The 14,601-nt window shown below is 38.6% G+C and overlaps 1 protein-coding gene across 1 annotated transcript; it reads right to left on the bottom strand.

The window, feature by feature from the left end:
• Positions 1-1,839: 1,839 nt before the first annotated feature.
• Positions 1,840-14,076, bottom strand: LOC124139046 (carbohydrate sulfotransferase 15-like). The gene is made up of 7 exons (XM_046506023.2): positions 13,957-14,076; positions 13,207-13,411; positions 11,016-11,147; positions 10,622-10,778; positions 2,890-3,040; positions 2,591-2,738; positions 1,840-2,377 (listed from the first exon to the last, which is right to left on the bottom strand). The coding sequence occupies exons 1-7, from the start codon at positions 14,074-14,076 to the stop codon at positions 2,196-2,198; spliced, it is 1,095 nt and encodes a 364-aa protein (XP_046361979.2). The 3' UTR covers positions 1,840-2,195.
• Positions 14,077-14,601: the final 525 nt, after the last annotated feature.

Raw genomic sequence — 14,601 nt, 5'->3', positions numbered from 1 at the left:
TTCAGAATAAGGTATTTGTTTCAAAAGCGCATCGTATTGGATATATAGAGAATACTACACTCATTCTCGTTAGTGTAAATACATAACAGCTTGCGTTCGTTGACAGACCAAACTGCGCATGAATATTGATATATGCCCAAATATGGGCATTGTTGACTTTTCTATGCATACGCATTAACAACATGCGCCTGCAGTTGTGTTTGCAAACAAAACAACACCGACGCTCAAGATCCTTTTGGAAGAAATTCTTCAACTTATGTTAATTCAAGCGCCATGTTGTTAGTACGCAGGACACCTATAAGTAATTTGAAAAGTCACATTAGCGCCTTGCCCTGAATATCGGACCAACAGTCGGTCACTCGCACTGCCTGGGTCCCGTCATGGTTCGGTTTCCTTGATCTATCAGCTGAATTAATATCATGTACGTACCATTTTGGAAGAGGGAAATCAGAGTGTTCGCCAAAGACATCCATGTTAACTGTACCACTAAATACTGAACACGTGAAAATCAACAAACTGAAGTCTGCTTTCATGTCAGTGACAGCTTCGAACGATCGAAGGGCAAGGTCACCACCGGATTAAGAAAAGACATCTGTGATCTACTCACAGCGTTTTACGCTAGAGAGAGGGAATGTTATTGTTCACATTTGGGATGTTTGGGGCCGTAAAATCAGAAGTCAGGCACACTTCCACGGAGTTTTCGAATAATTTGTATCGGAACTGTTCACTTTTAGTGATCTAGTCGTGCAGTCGTGTACAAAATACGCTTCGAAGGGGACACTGATGACACAACCGGATCGTCCTAAGTAAGTCTAGATATTTGCCCAGATAGTGTAAACAGACTTCATTTTCCCCGTTTATCATTTTACGTTAAATCAAATTGAAAGTTGCGAAAGTGGTCGGGTGCGATATGCTCATGGGGACCCTCTCTCTATTGATCGGTAGTCGTACATTGGAAATGGATACAGCTCGATTATATATATATAATGTCTGTAAAAGCTCTATGCATAACTTATATAGAATGCAAACCGAATTTGACTAACCTGTTTGGTTTAATAAAGTGTTTGTAAATATCTCTCGTTCACATGAATTTCTTCAGTTCTGCCTTGTAGTTGCAAAATGAATGACGTCTCGCGATGTTTTATGAATAAAAAAAGTAGTCCCGATGTGACAGAGGTCACGGTTATACAATCAACACGAATAAAACAAGGTCAACCTTGTACGACACACGTGTGACGTACGGATTTAGTATTTTTATAAGGCTCAAATGCGTCTCAAAAACATTAGAAAATGGTAACAAATTAAACCGTTTATAGCTGCAATGATGAGTTGCATTAGATATACAAAGTTTGTGACAGAGAACTTTTAGATCGAAAGAAATTAATAGATAAAAGACATTTGACATTTACGTGTATCACAAGAGTATTCTGGATATTGCATATTTATCATTGGATTGGTTCCATGTTATCGTCGATTAGTTGATGAAACAAGCAGAGAGGAAAGATTCTTTTCATTTGTAGCATCCGGAGTGAGTCACAAAATCAATAGAGAGATGATCACTCTGGCACGTAGGCTTCGGTATTTTTCCGATTACGACACACATGAGTTCATGGTCAGATCTAACTTTTAACGAATCAAAATGAGGTATTGTGACATGTGACAAAGACAGGCCAGGCCCAAACACTATAAAATGATACCTTCAACATTAGGAAAGGAGAGCGCGGTTTGCAATCGATCGAGTTCTCCCCAGTTAGTGACGAGCCTGACCGGTCTGATCCTGTCGTGTATTGATAGATGGCTGAGAGTAAGTAAAACAATGTTAGTATAAAGCTTGTGTTGCGTTTCTTTATTATGCGAGTATGAATGTTGATGGAGACAACTTGGGAGTAAGCGTCGTTAGACCAATCACTCCTTGGCTGAGCTCACAAGGCGAGTTGCAAAGTCATGGTTTAACTGACCATGATGACCAGGAACAACAGCAATACTTTCAATAACTGTAGTAGGGTCCCACTTGACACCCGAAAGCAGTTACGACAGTATCTTACCACCTGTATCTTTACCATGTGGGTAATAATCTCAAAATATCGACTGTAAATATCAATTATGATAAAAATGAACTAGAAACAAATGTTTGAAGGGAATATTGGTATGAACTGTTTGCTTGTAGGTTATATCCCCGCATTCCATGGCAGATATCAAGTCAGCCACAGAAACTTCCTGTCCTGTAGTATATCTGCCAAATCCCGATTGTATCTGCTGTAAAATGTGTCGAGTAAGACACGGGTCTTTTTAAGCATAGGTCCTTCACTTTTCTTCTTCTTGCTGACATTGCGATGAGGCACACTGGCGATGTAAGACAACCACTCTTCAGTATATTCTGAAATACAATGTGCCTTTGTGTGAGTTATCCTAAAGTCGGAATATGAGTATGTCAGTAACTGAGTTGGTCTGGTGAATTATGTTGACATATCCCAAATACATAACTATGACAACGTTATCTTTCCTTTCATACATTTTTTTTATATGTCATGAAACTGTCACTAATCGAAAGGAAACTTACGCAACCGGAAAGAAAAAGATAAAAACTCACTTAGTTTCAAATAGTTGTACACTTTTCTCAGCTGAGCTTTTGAATCCTGATTGTGGTCCTCTGTTCGCAAGATCAGGAATTGCTCTCTTGGAAAAACCTTCAGCCATTCTCGCATGTACACTGAATAGCACCCAAAGAAAATGTAAGTCTGGGAAAGAAAAATGCGAATTGTAATATGCGACAACGTACATGACTTTAACTCCTCATAGAATCACCATGTCATTCAGTATTTACAGATGTACACATAAGTTAATATATCACATCTCTGAACTGTTCACTGGTCAAGAGATATTTACTACCTGAAGTCTTCGTGCTATCTCCAGGCTGTACAGACAATGTACCACCGTGTGGTTCTTCATGCAGGTCTCCTCGATCTGAATATCTCTTCTCACAGCTTCATGGAAATCCTCAGCTGACCGTCCGTTCCGCATCATATAGTCAGAATATAACCTGCAATGATGTCATCTGGCCTTCAGGTGTGCGTAAATATCCAGACGTACGGATGACCAACTGGTCAGGATGTTTTAAATCAATTTTTTTAAACATACATGCTATGAGCTTTGCATTCGAACAGATAATTATGCCGAGAGATCTGACTGAAAATATTACCAATGAAATTGGCATTAGAATGTTATTTTTAGAAGTTTGACCAAATCAGTTTTATTTGTGTTACATTCTTTAGTTATATCTAATACAATATTTATTTAAATTTCAAATAACTGATATATGTTGAATATATATATTATTGTACTTCAGACATGGTATATTCATAAAATGCCAAGTTATTTTAGTATGTTTAGAAAATGTAAAGGCACCTTCAATGTAGTAATAATATAAAAAGGGGTCAGTGTTTGATTGTAGCCTTCGACAATTCAAATAAAATCAAATATTGATTTTCTACAAATATGACATATATTTCTATAATTTGATGTATCCATGTCAAAGACATATAATTTTGTTTGTTCTCATTCTGTCAAAATACCATTAGATACCCGTTCTCAGAGGTCATGTATGCCTGGAGATTATCCTGTAATAACATCTCAAGTCAGCAGGGTCATAAGCTGTTTATGTGCTACTTTCATGCTTTGTGACCATGACCTTTAAAGTCTTTAGATCATATGCCTGAAAGGTCACCTTAATTCCATATACCCTATTTCAGATAACTATCAAGGCGATCATTATGGCTTTTCTCAAATATAAGCAACAAATCGTAATTTTAAAATCATCTGAAATTTCCTCAAAAAAGCCAATTGTGCGATTCCAACTTTAAAGCAAGTTAATTGTTCACCTGAAAACACAATGAAAAAAGGACACATGTCAAAACAGGGATTTTCATTGGGCATCATTTTAGTCACCGATGTGTCGAATTTAGAAGAGTCCTCTACAAATGTACCATAATACTTTTTGCAATCTTCACTGAAGCTTTGAATGGTGTAACCCTGATATAAAAAAAAGGTTGAAGCAAGAATGGAATGACGCTCTTTGAAATCTTGGAAGACAACATGCTCGATTGAACCTCAAAAGCTGTGAAATGTAGGCTGGGGCTGCTGGAATACTGCTCGACATGAAAGAAAAGTTGGAAAGTTGAAGTCATCCCTTTTGTCATACAGTGAGAGAGGTTTTTGTCACTCTGAATATTTAAGCATAGATCTAAATATGAAAAACACGAGACGATCTCCTTTGTTTATAGTTAAAAGCATAAAGAAACAGATCATCAAGAAAGGGAGCACCATTGGTGCCCATTGGGATGCCAACTTCTTGACTAGATGTCTTACCACCACATTTTACACATACATGTATGTTATCAGTGAAGAAATGCTTCATTGATTGCTCAGTAAAACTTTAAATGACATTTGCTTTCATTTTTGACAAATTGTCATGAAGCTTTAAAGTTAGAGATGTAACTATGTCTCTGGTCACCACGTCTGATGTCAAATGCCCCATGGATGAAGGAATTAATTTATCCTTACGTTTGTCGTGTGGTATGACATAAAATATATTGACATAATTGAATCGTCTCAAATACAGTCTATAAATATAAGGAAAAGCCTTCCGTGATTGTATTAAAGAATATGGTCATTGAGACAGAGATCTGGTACAGTTGCTGGGCCCAGCAATATATCTATCTTTGAACGGATTTTTATGGAGCTTTGGAAGCCAGTACAAAAGAGGAATGGACAGGCTTAATTTAGAGTCAGGCCAAAGGTACCGATGCGTGCTTTTGGCAGATTGCATCCTTAGTAAACATATTGGTCTTAATTGATATGTCACTTATACCCTGTTATTTGATCAAACATTTAATGGCATTATGCTGAATTATGATGGTTATGTTACGTGAAGCCTTGTCAAAGCTAAAACCTTACTTCTTTGTAAAGAAAGATCGTATGAACATTTTCTAAAAACGTGAAAGAGATACATGAGGAGGGCTTTGTTGTGTCAAGGTGAGCTAACAATTAAAGCTATCAATACATAAAAAAAAATTGTTTTTGTTTTTTAAATAAACATCCATGCTATTTGATCAACAAGAACTATATCTACAGCCTAAATGTAAACAGACATGCATATGGTTACATATCTATATTCGTTTTCCTAAAACAAACAATGGCTGCTTACAGTATCCTGATGTGGATTCAGAATATGTCAATAGTACATTATGCTTATAAGTGTAAACTGAAGACTCATGGCCTGCCCAGCTGCTCTGGGAGTCAGTCCCTGTTATTTAGCTGATTAGAAGTCATGGCGTGCACAGTTGCTCTTTGGGTCAGTCCCTGTAAGTTCGCTGATTCGAAGTCATGGCGTGCATAGTTGCTCTGGGGGTCAGTCCCTATTACTTAGCTGATTAGAAGTCATGGCATGCATATTCGCTCCTGCTTTCGTACACTAGTTAGCCTAACCCTGATTCGATTATTATTATTATATCTTAAGGAATTTACTGTTGATGCGTTTTTCTTAATTGGCATGAACGATCCGGGAATATTGTCAATATACATTGTCAAAAGTCAGGCACCACGTGATATATGTCATGGCCCAATTGACATGCCGTGTCACGTGACACGTAATTAACCAATTGAATTGTAAAACCAATTCCGTTACCGGATAGCAAATGACAGCATCCACAACAACGCGCGGCTGCGAAGAAAGAAAGAACGTAAAACCCCTCTCTTATTAATAATTATTACATTTCTGTATATTTTTGTTTGTCTTTTCTGTTACTTTATATATCAAGGTTTATGTAGGGTTAACCTTAGGTATCATGTTATCTAATTCCCATATTACAAATGAAAAAATAATATATAAACGTTTTTTTAAAGTTTAACGTAGAATAAATGTGTAGTAAGCATTAGGAGTTACTTTAATCTTAATACTTAGGATGTGATGATATCTAAGCTTTGCATCCTTCAATTTCTTCGTATTAAATTTAAAATAAGGGTATATGAAAACATCATATATATAGATTTCTTGATTCATACTTGATTCATACTTAATACAAGCATTCATACAACACTAATCCGTCCGCCGATTTGATTAAAACAGCATTATATTTCAGTAATAGATAGATTACATTACAGTGAGGTTTTGTGCTCTTTCATTCTGGTGTTGATGGGGCAGGATGTTTTACTTACGTTAGATTGTCCAAAGTTGCAGTCAATTTTGTAAACTACACCTTTAGGCTAATAGGGTTTGGTTGTGTTCCTACCGTTGGCTCTTAGCAGGGTGTTGACAACAGAAGTAGTCCACATTCACCGCCACAAGCCATCAATCAACAGAGATCAAGGCTATTTCATCCCATCTGCCTACTATGAACTCATCAAACAACAACCACTTATCCTATTTAATTGGCTTCGTGTCCCATTAGCTTCCACCTATGTGCTCTCTGTCCATGGTGTTGTGACAGTATTATCGTTCTGTTGTCAACACTTACTCATGTTTTCCCACTCATGTATGCAATTATTGTTGTTACTGTTAATTCTCCACCTACTATATATATTCTGTACAATGCTGCTCATTCAGTCTTGCTTGACAACAGTATAAGGATCTATACCGAAACGTTGCTTTTTACAGTATTAAAGAAGTTTTCATCCATAAAGATTTGTGTCTACCTTGTCACCATTTGAATGGTTAACAATATTGTTAAAAAAACAACGTTTCATCACTCGGAACATTTTTTTTCAGAGAATGAATATGAGTTGGTAATCAAACGTACACGCTCATATCAATACCTCTCAAATACATTATATACAACATCCTAAGGATAACGATAACAACGAAATTTACAAATTAACAAACATGAAAAACATTTTGATTTGATGTGAATCTGTGTGCCATGCATGTAAATATAGTTGTATGCATATATGTATATGTTTTTTTTAGTCTGAGTGTAGTCTGGCATAAATATAAGAAAAAGTTCATTATGAAATTCTTCAATCATTTCGATTCCCGGAAAGGACTCAACCCCCCAAAAGCGCGGGAATCTGTACTTTACTGAGAAAGTTTTATCACAAATATAACAGTTGTTACATTTGACCACTTTCTAAATGGCATTGTGTGTACATATATTTTTAACTGTATATTTTGGTATTTTCATCCCCAAAAAAACTTTCACTATTATCCTCAAAAGCGCAATTATATTCAAACATATATATATCAGTCACTTTTCAAATCAATACGAGTACGTAAAATTATGTTTCATTACAAAGTAGACACAATTTATGGATAACAACTTATTTATTAACTGTAAAGTCGACGTTTCAGTATAGATCCTTATACCGTTGTCAAGCTAGGCTGTTGATGGATGTTGATTGCTACGTCTCCATGTAGACGACGGATGAATTATGAATGGTTTGATACATGGAATACATAAAAATTGTTCCAGACCTATGGACTGACTAATCAAAGTTTATTTACATGTAACAACATTGAACTCTTGCCGATACGTAATAGGTCTATTGTAGTGGCAATACATTCTCTAATTACACCTGTCACAAGGGACAGGCCATTTGGGTTTGTGCTAAGGGACCGTGTATTCACAAAATAACACACAACAAACTATCTACTTAGTCCTGTGATGTTGGTGTTCTTTGGCATTAATGAACATGTTTGTTTGTTTCTTTGTTGTTTAACGCCGAACTCATCAATATTCCAGCTATATGACGGCGGTCTGTAAATAATCGAGTCTGGACCAGACAATCCAGAGGTTGACAACATGAGCATCGACCCACGCAATTAAGATCGATGACATGCACCAACCAAGTCAGCGAGCCTGACCACCCGATCTCGTTAGTCGCCTCTTCAGACAAGCATAGTCGCCTTTTACGGCAAGCATGGGTTGTTCAAGACCTATTCTATCCCGGATCTTCTGTAAGTAGATAATTGGTTATGCCGTCCAAGCGCGGGCGGATTGATGCATGTGTACTTGGTCAAAATAAAAGAATTACAATTCGTTCTGAAATAGATCATAACTGTCATTTATAATTGTTTCAGTGTGTAGATGTTTCTGTTATCTTGTAATGATGTAAATCACGTCCCTGTTACTTTTAAAATAAAATACGTACGTCAGGTTTCCCATGTTTCCCATAATTTCCTAAATTGCTGACATATGTAATTTGTGAATTCTGGTAGGTTGATAAATTAACAATCTATTTTAGTAAACATTATACAAATTAATCTAACAAGCATAGAATTCGCCGATCGTTTTCGATAATTTAATTTGTAATACGAAAACATAAAGGGATTCCTTTTTACGAATATCATGAAAAGGTGAGTTGATACTAAACTGTTCACTCATTTCCAATAGATTATATTACACGGGAGGTCGTAAGTATTCCATATATTCGTACGGGTGAGTCGCGCACCGTGCTAGCTGCTTGTACGGAGTCTTGGTAAGATTCTTTATCTGCACGTTCAACAAAACGTTTTTATTTTGACAGTATATATTGATTTATTAAGGTAACCATTTGGTTTCATGCGCTTATATTATAAGTTGTAGCAGGATCACTTGGGGTGCATGGGGTTTTTATGCGCCCCGCTTAATTTCATACACCGAGCTGTTTTATGCGCCCCGCTTAAGTTTCATACAACGAGCTGTTTTATGCGCCCCGCTTAAGTTTCATACAACGAGCTGTTTTATGCGCCCCGCTAAAGTTTCATACCACGAGCTGTTTTATGCGTCCCGCTTTAGGGTTTTATACCACGAACCGGTCGCATAAAACCCCATGTGATCCTGCTACAACGAATTAATCTTACCGACATGTTTTAATAGGACATTTTCAAATAATTAAATCAACTTCAAAACTGTTCGAAAACAGTTATTTGATTGAGCTGAGGTCTTTTACGACCAGCAATGGGGTGCTGAGGAGGCATTCTTGTCTACCCCGGGTCCCCACAGGGGACGTGATCTAGACTACCAGTTGTCGGATGTTCTTTTTTTGTGGGAGAACCGGTGGCTTTGTGGGTTTGATCGCCAGCTGTGTGTGCTGGCGATTATCACTCTGGCAGTGTGGGTTCGAATCCCGGACGGGACCCAAACCCGTACGAGAATCTGTACTTTACTAAGAAAGAATACGATGAATATAGCATTTGTTGTTGGTAAATGTTTAACCGATGAAAGAAAGCAAAATAAAGGTATATTCGGCTTTGAATGGGTAATAATATCACAGATATTTACGGATTTTGATGACAACTTGGAGGACCTTCGTAACGTCTTCTCAATTCAGGGGTGGGTAATTAAGTGTGTGTGAGTGAGTGAGTGAGTGAGTGAGTGTGTGTGTGTGTGTGTGTGTGTGTGTGTGTGTGTGTGTGTGTGTGTGTGTGTGTGTGTGTGTGTGTGTGTGTGTGTGTGTGTGTGAATGTTGGACATAACATTATATTATAACAAATCTAGAGCGGAATGGTAGTTGGAGTTGGAGTTGGAAAATCATGTTTGCTATGTCCTTCTTAAGGTAGAAAATGCCGCGCATGAATGTATTAATGAGTCTTTAGCATTAACATTCAAATGCATGCTATCTGTATCAGCGATATTGTCTTCGTTTCACCGGTGAGTAAGCGTTAGCCTTACTATCTCGTAGTATATATATATCTGCAAGAAAATTGTATTTCACGATACTGTTTCTTCTGTAAATCACGTTTGTACTAGTGCTTGATAACAGCCTTGTGTTTGGGTGTTTCAGTAGTTTAAATTCCTGCGCTTAATATTAAAAGGTTATATGAGAGGATGACTATAGGCGTTAATGTATATCTGAAGATGGCATAAATAGAACAATAAGTAGCACTTCAGTATCTAAAACGTAAGGGAAACATTAATAATTAAATTCAACAATTCTCCCTTTAAGTACTTTTTCCTGACGTAAAAGTATTAATCCTTTTCCCTGAACACAGCCTTTCATGAGCCTTGCGCTTTCCTAATTATTTTAACTAAAATTGTTACCGTTATCATTGTGTTATTTAATGAGACGAAATGGGTGTCGACCAAGTACGTGCCATTTAATTTTAGCGACATTGTTCGATTACGACCTTATCATGAGAATGTGTTTATGAACCACTCTCAAATAGTTATGACCATAACTACTAGGAAAGAATTCGTGAAATCGCGCATGCACTGAACGATTGCATTCAGCACTTCCGCTAAGCGATACGAGTACAACGTCAAACTCCGGGCTGGAATCTAACAAGCGCAATGAACAATGAGATGTGAGATGTAGAAATTCCGGTAGAGGCTATTGCTTGTATGACAATGTCAATCAAGAAAATGAGGAGCTTGATGATACCATTCTCTCCCAGTAAATTCCGATGTCAAACAACAACGTTATTTTGACGAAAAAACGATGGTTCGAAAGCGTCCAAAAACGTCGTTTTCCCGTTCAATGACCATACATGAAAATCGACGTTTTCGTGTTTGCAGTGTTAACAGGCAGGCGTTCTAAACCTGGAATATTACTGACCTCAGCGTTAAATATCATTCATTAACTCATTTACCCTGTATACGACAGTTAGGAAAATAAACCAAGGTTCGGTAAACACAAACCAGGCACCTACCGATCAGTTGGATTTCTAAAGATGAGAATAAACTTCGGATCTGTATACACGTGTCTCATGAGATGGGGTGTCAGAACCACTGGTTTCTCTAAACCTACATTTTGTGGTATTTTTGGCCATCCAAGGAAATTTTGAAAATCGGCCGGGGTTGCTTCACCTGGACGAACAGACAAAGTGAGTGAGCAAGCAATTGCACGTTTGGTTTAACGCCGCTCAGCAAAATATTTCACTAATATATATCAGGGCGTGTTAGCTGCGTGTGAAAGGAGGCGGGACCACTTTGATGAAAACAAGGGGCACAATGCTGACAAACCTGGAAACATAATCGTATAGCGAACCAGGAATTTTCAAATTGTCAAATTATTCATTAAATGTATTAATCAGGTATACTTACCTGTGATCATGTTGTGGTAGCCTGTTTCTGTACTTGTCTCTTTTATTCGTTTTGTAGCAGTATCAAACCTTTGTTGATAGCAGCTGAAGTTGCATGGTGTCTCCACTTTCATGTTTAAAAGTTGTTTAGAACCTATCAGTGATTGAAATATCAATGAGTCATACTTTATTTGTATGTTGTTGAACAAATATATGCGCAACAATGTATGCTTTCATGATTATCAAACATGTTCTACCACATTTTATATTGCATTCTTAGCCACACCAAAAGGTAGCCGCGTATCAAACATTGATCACTGTCACTAAACTGACAAGTGTAAATTGGCACGGCTCCCATGGCCGAAAGCTATGCACATCCCGGACGGGACTCAACCCCAAAAAGTACGAGAATCCGTACTATACTAAGAAAGTGTCATCCCAAGTATAAGTATATTTGACCACTTTGTAAATGGCATTGTGTGTTCATATTACAGTTGAATGTTCTGAATGAGACAGGAGTCACGGGAATAGTGTTGGAAGCAGGCAGAAAACTCGATAGGTATCCCTTGAGCACAGAGGCAAGTAGAGAGGTCGCAATCGCAAGGCAAGATGAGAAAGAAAGGCCCTCGTCTCTCACTTATGCAGGTTCAAATAGCCTTTAGAGACTTCCACCTAGGGGGCTAGTGTACAACACTAGTTGTCCCGTTTCAGGATGTGAGTATGTCCTTGAAAACTGAGCTGCCTTGGCGAGATCTGTTGCCTTTCTTTCTCGTTTTGTTTAACTTCATAAGGACTCGGCTGCTGTGGAGATACTATCAACTTTTCAAGCACTTAACACTGTGCAAGTTGACAATTTTGTGTTTCAAAGTCGTTTTTGTCCACCGCCACTAATTCTGAGGCCTGTGAGAACTCGTGCTTCGGGAACTTGGTGACAGACATGTCGGTGAGCCCACTTTCATTTAGCCACGATTAAAAACCGCCACTCTCTATCGGAGCCATGACGACCGTCCTCCAAACTTGCAAATTGGACTGAGTCGCACCCTCTGACCTTAATGGCGCACGCGAAGGAAGCTGCTTGCGACGTCACCAGCACGTATTGGATTCCAGTGAAGTTAAACACAAACAAACAAAACAAAAGAAACGCGCATACCATATATGTCGGTTAACATATGACGAATTATTCATAATCAAGAGATATTAGAATGGTTTGATGCACAAACGAATATACTGGAATGATGTGTGAGCCAACGCTCATGAACGCATCATGTGACGTCATAGATTCATGACTCGAGATGCATCAACTGTCTCGTGCAGGATAAGCGTGTAAAGTTTGAAAGTCACGTGCAGCATATCGGGATAGGAATAAAGACACTCCGTGGTAACACTTGATTTGTACACATGGGAAACATCTCTTCTTTACGTACATGCTTCCCTATATGTTTCTATGGTTCGCGTTTCTTTTGGCGGTGAGTATAGTATATTCATAATTTATTAGAATTTGAAATCGAATAAAACAATGTTTCCATGTTTCATGTAAAACCACTTTTACAAAATGCAACAGACAACTGAAAACATTGCTAAGTGTATCGTGTAAATTGATTTAACGAGCTGGAAGATCATAGGATGCATTCGGGTATACACACAACTCAAATTATCATTCAATGCATAAGGAGCACAGAACTCACCAGTAACATGCCACGTTTATCGGCACTACCACAGAGAAAAGGGCCATTGGTATGGTCAGTTGGGAGCCAGACACAACACCTTCGACAGATACTTTGGTTGCATTCGTGCAACAATCATTGTCACTGTCAGGTTACCGTCACAAAACCGATAGACAGGGCAGACAATGGACACACCAAAGACAAGCAGAACATGTGTCTCCACATTGAACGCAGATAGCTTTTTGCTTATTCTTCAAGAATCACTTCTTGCCTGTTATAGTCACCAGCTTCAAATGCCCCAGGACACGCATATTGTATACAACATTAAAGTTTTAATTTCTAGGGAGCAAGTTCTAGCTCTTCAGACCGCATGGCAAAGTGAATGTGTATCGTCGTCTGAGAGGTCTGTGTACAGTGAAACAAGTAAACTGTAAAGACCGCAAGCTTTGGTTTGTATGTACCAATACACTTTAAAGTGAATGTAATTTAAACTCTTGTCAATCATTCACTCATCCATACACGGTAGTATTATAATAATGGAAGTATTACCATATTTTCTACAGCACCAGTAATGGATTTCCTTCTGTTCCAGAAAGACGTCTTCATGGGTCTTTATGCGGTAGGCGAGGTCGGTGGTCCCCGACTTGCACACCCCCAGAATATGGAAGTAAGGGATGCACCTGAGACGTAACTTCCCATCCTCTTTCGCGTACCAGCAGGGGTTCTTAAAGTCCAACAGATATTGGGGTCTTTCCTGTAACATAAGACACTGTGACATCATCACAAAACAGCACTTCATTAATGTTTTGCATATGGTATGATTTGCAAACGCAGCATCCTCTGCGTATGTACTTTGGACCATATGGTGTGATAAGACAGTATGATCTCAATAAATTTCTTTGTGACCAAGTATCGTGAGCAACCTCCTACCAGTTGTAAGTGAGTGAGTTGGGGTTTGGCGCCGCTTTTAAATTTATTCCAGTTATATCACGGTTTGTTGGCTTAATGCGGGAGGAAAGCCCGAAGTGATGCAGGTCCCAGACGTTTACCACTTCGGTGAAACCCACGAGCACGTGTATGGTGCTGACAACCCTACAAACATAATCGGGGCGAACCGGGATTCGAACCCACAATCATAGGTTTCTGGCGTGCCCAAGGTACGCAACTCTGCAAAGCGAATCCCGGCGCCTTAGACGACTAGTCCACCCGTGCCCCCCACACACCCCACACCCTCTTGTTTGAGGTTATTTGATATATATCCCAAGGTGGTTGTAGCAATGAAGCAAATCCTTCACATACCATACAAAACAGATCCTCTGCTTCATTTGGTCCTGCTCCCACACACTGAATGTCAAGTTTCACTGACGTGTCGTTTACTCTGTTGGATTCTGATACGTATCCATTTGAAAACATGTGCATGCTGGTTTCATAATGGTCCATTCCACTGCCATACCAGAAAAGCCACTGTGAAACACACAGACCCAGCATCAATAACACCAATCCTCCTAATTTGAGCTGCATGGTGAGGTACTGGAAAGAGACATGTGTTCGGATTTCGTATTTAAAGTAAACTGAGTAATATGTTGAAACATTTTTCACCGCCTAAGATACTGGTACATGGGAGGCTACGCTGATATTCTATAGCCGGATATAAACGTTTAGTGTAAGATTCACTTTGACCGGACCGGAGAGTGAACATTTCCTTGTATTGACAGGTGGATCGATGTTCATGATATCTATCACTTGATTGTCTGATCCAGAATCGATTATTTACAGACCGCCGTCATATAGCTGTAATATTGCTGAGTGCGGCGTAAAACAACCAACCAACCAAGCATAAAAACTTACTTTTGACAGAGTTGGAATCGCAGAATGGACTCTTCTATCCGATGCAATTCCCTATGCGTGTTTGTTTCAGGTGAACATTTGACTTGCCTTTGCATG

The sequence above is a fragment of the Haliotis rufescens genome, unplaced genomic scaffold (genome assembly GCF_023055435.1).
Source record: "Haliotis rufescens isolate VD_foot unplaced genomic scaffold, xgHalRufe1.0.p SCAF_49, whole genome shotgun sequence".
In the NCBI taxonomy this organism is placed as follows: domain Eukaryota; kingdom Metazoa; phylum Mollusca; class Gastropoda; order Lepetellida; family Haliotidae; genus Haliotis; species Haliotis rufescens.
Note: the sequence above shows the minus strand (reverse complement) of the source record. Positions and strands in the feature narration are given on the sequence as shown.

Excerpts from the sequence above, each read along its gene's own strand:
- LOC124139046 (XM_046506023.2), bottom strand. The coding sequence starts at position 14,076 with ATGCACATGTTTTCAAATGGATACGTATCAGAATCCAACAGAGTAAAC. Across the intron at positions 3,041-10,621 it reads TTTAGAAATCCAACTGATCG|GTTATATTCTGACTATATGA; the intron begins GTAGGTGCCTGG and ends ACATCATTGCAG. Across the intron at positions 2,739-2,889 it reads AGATAGCACGAAGACTTCAG|ACTTACATTTTCTTTGGGTG; the intron begins GTAGTAAATATC and ends TTTCTTTCCCAG.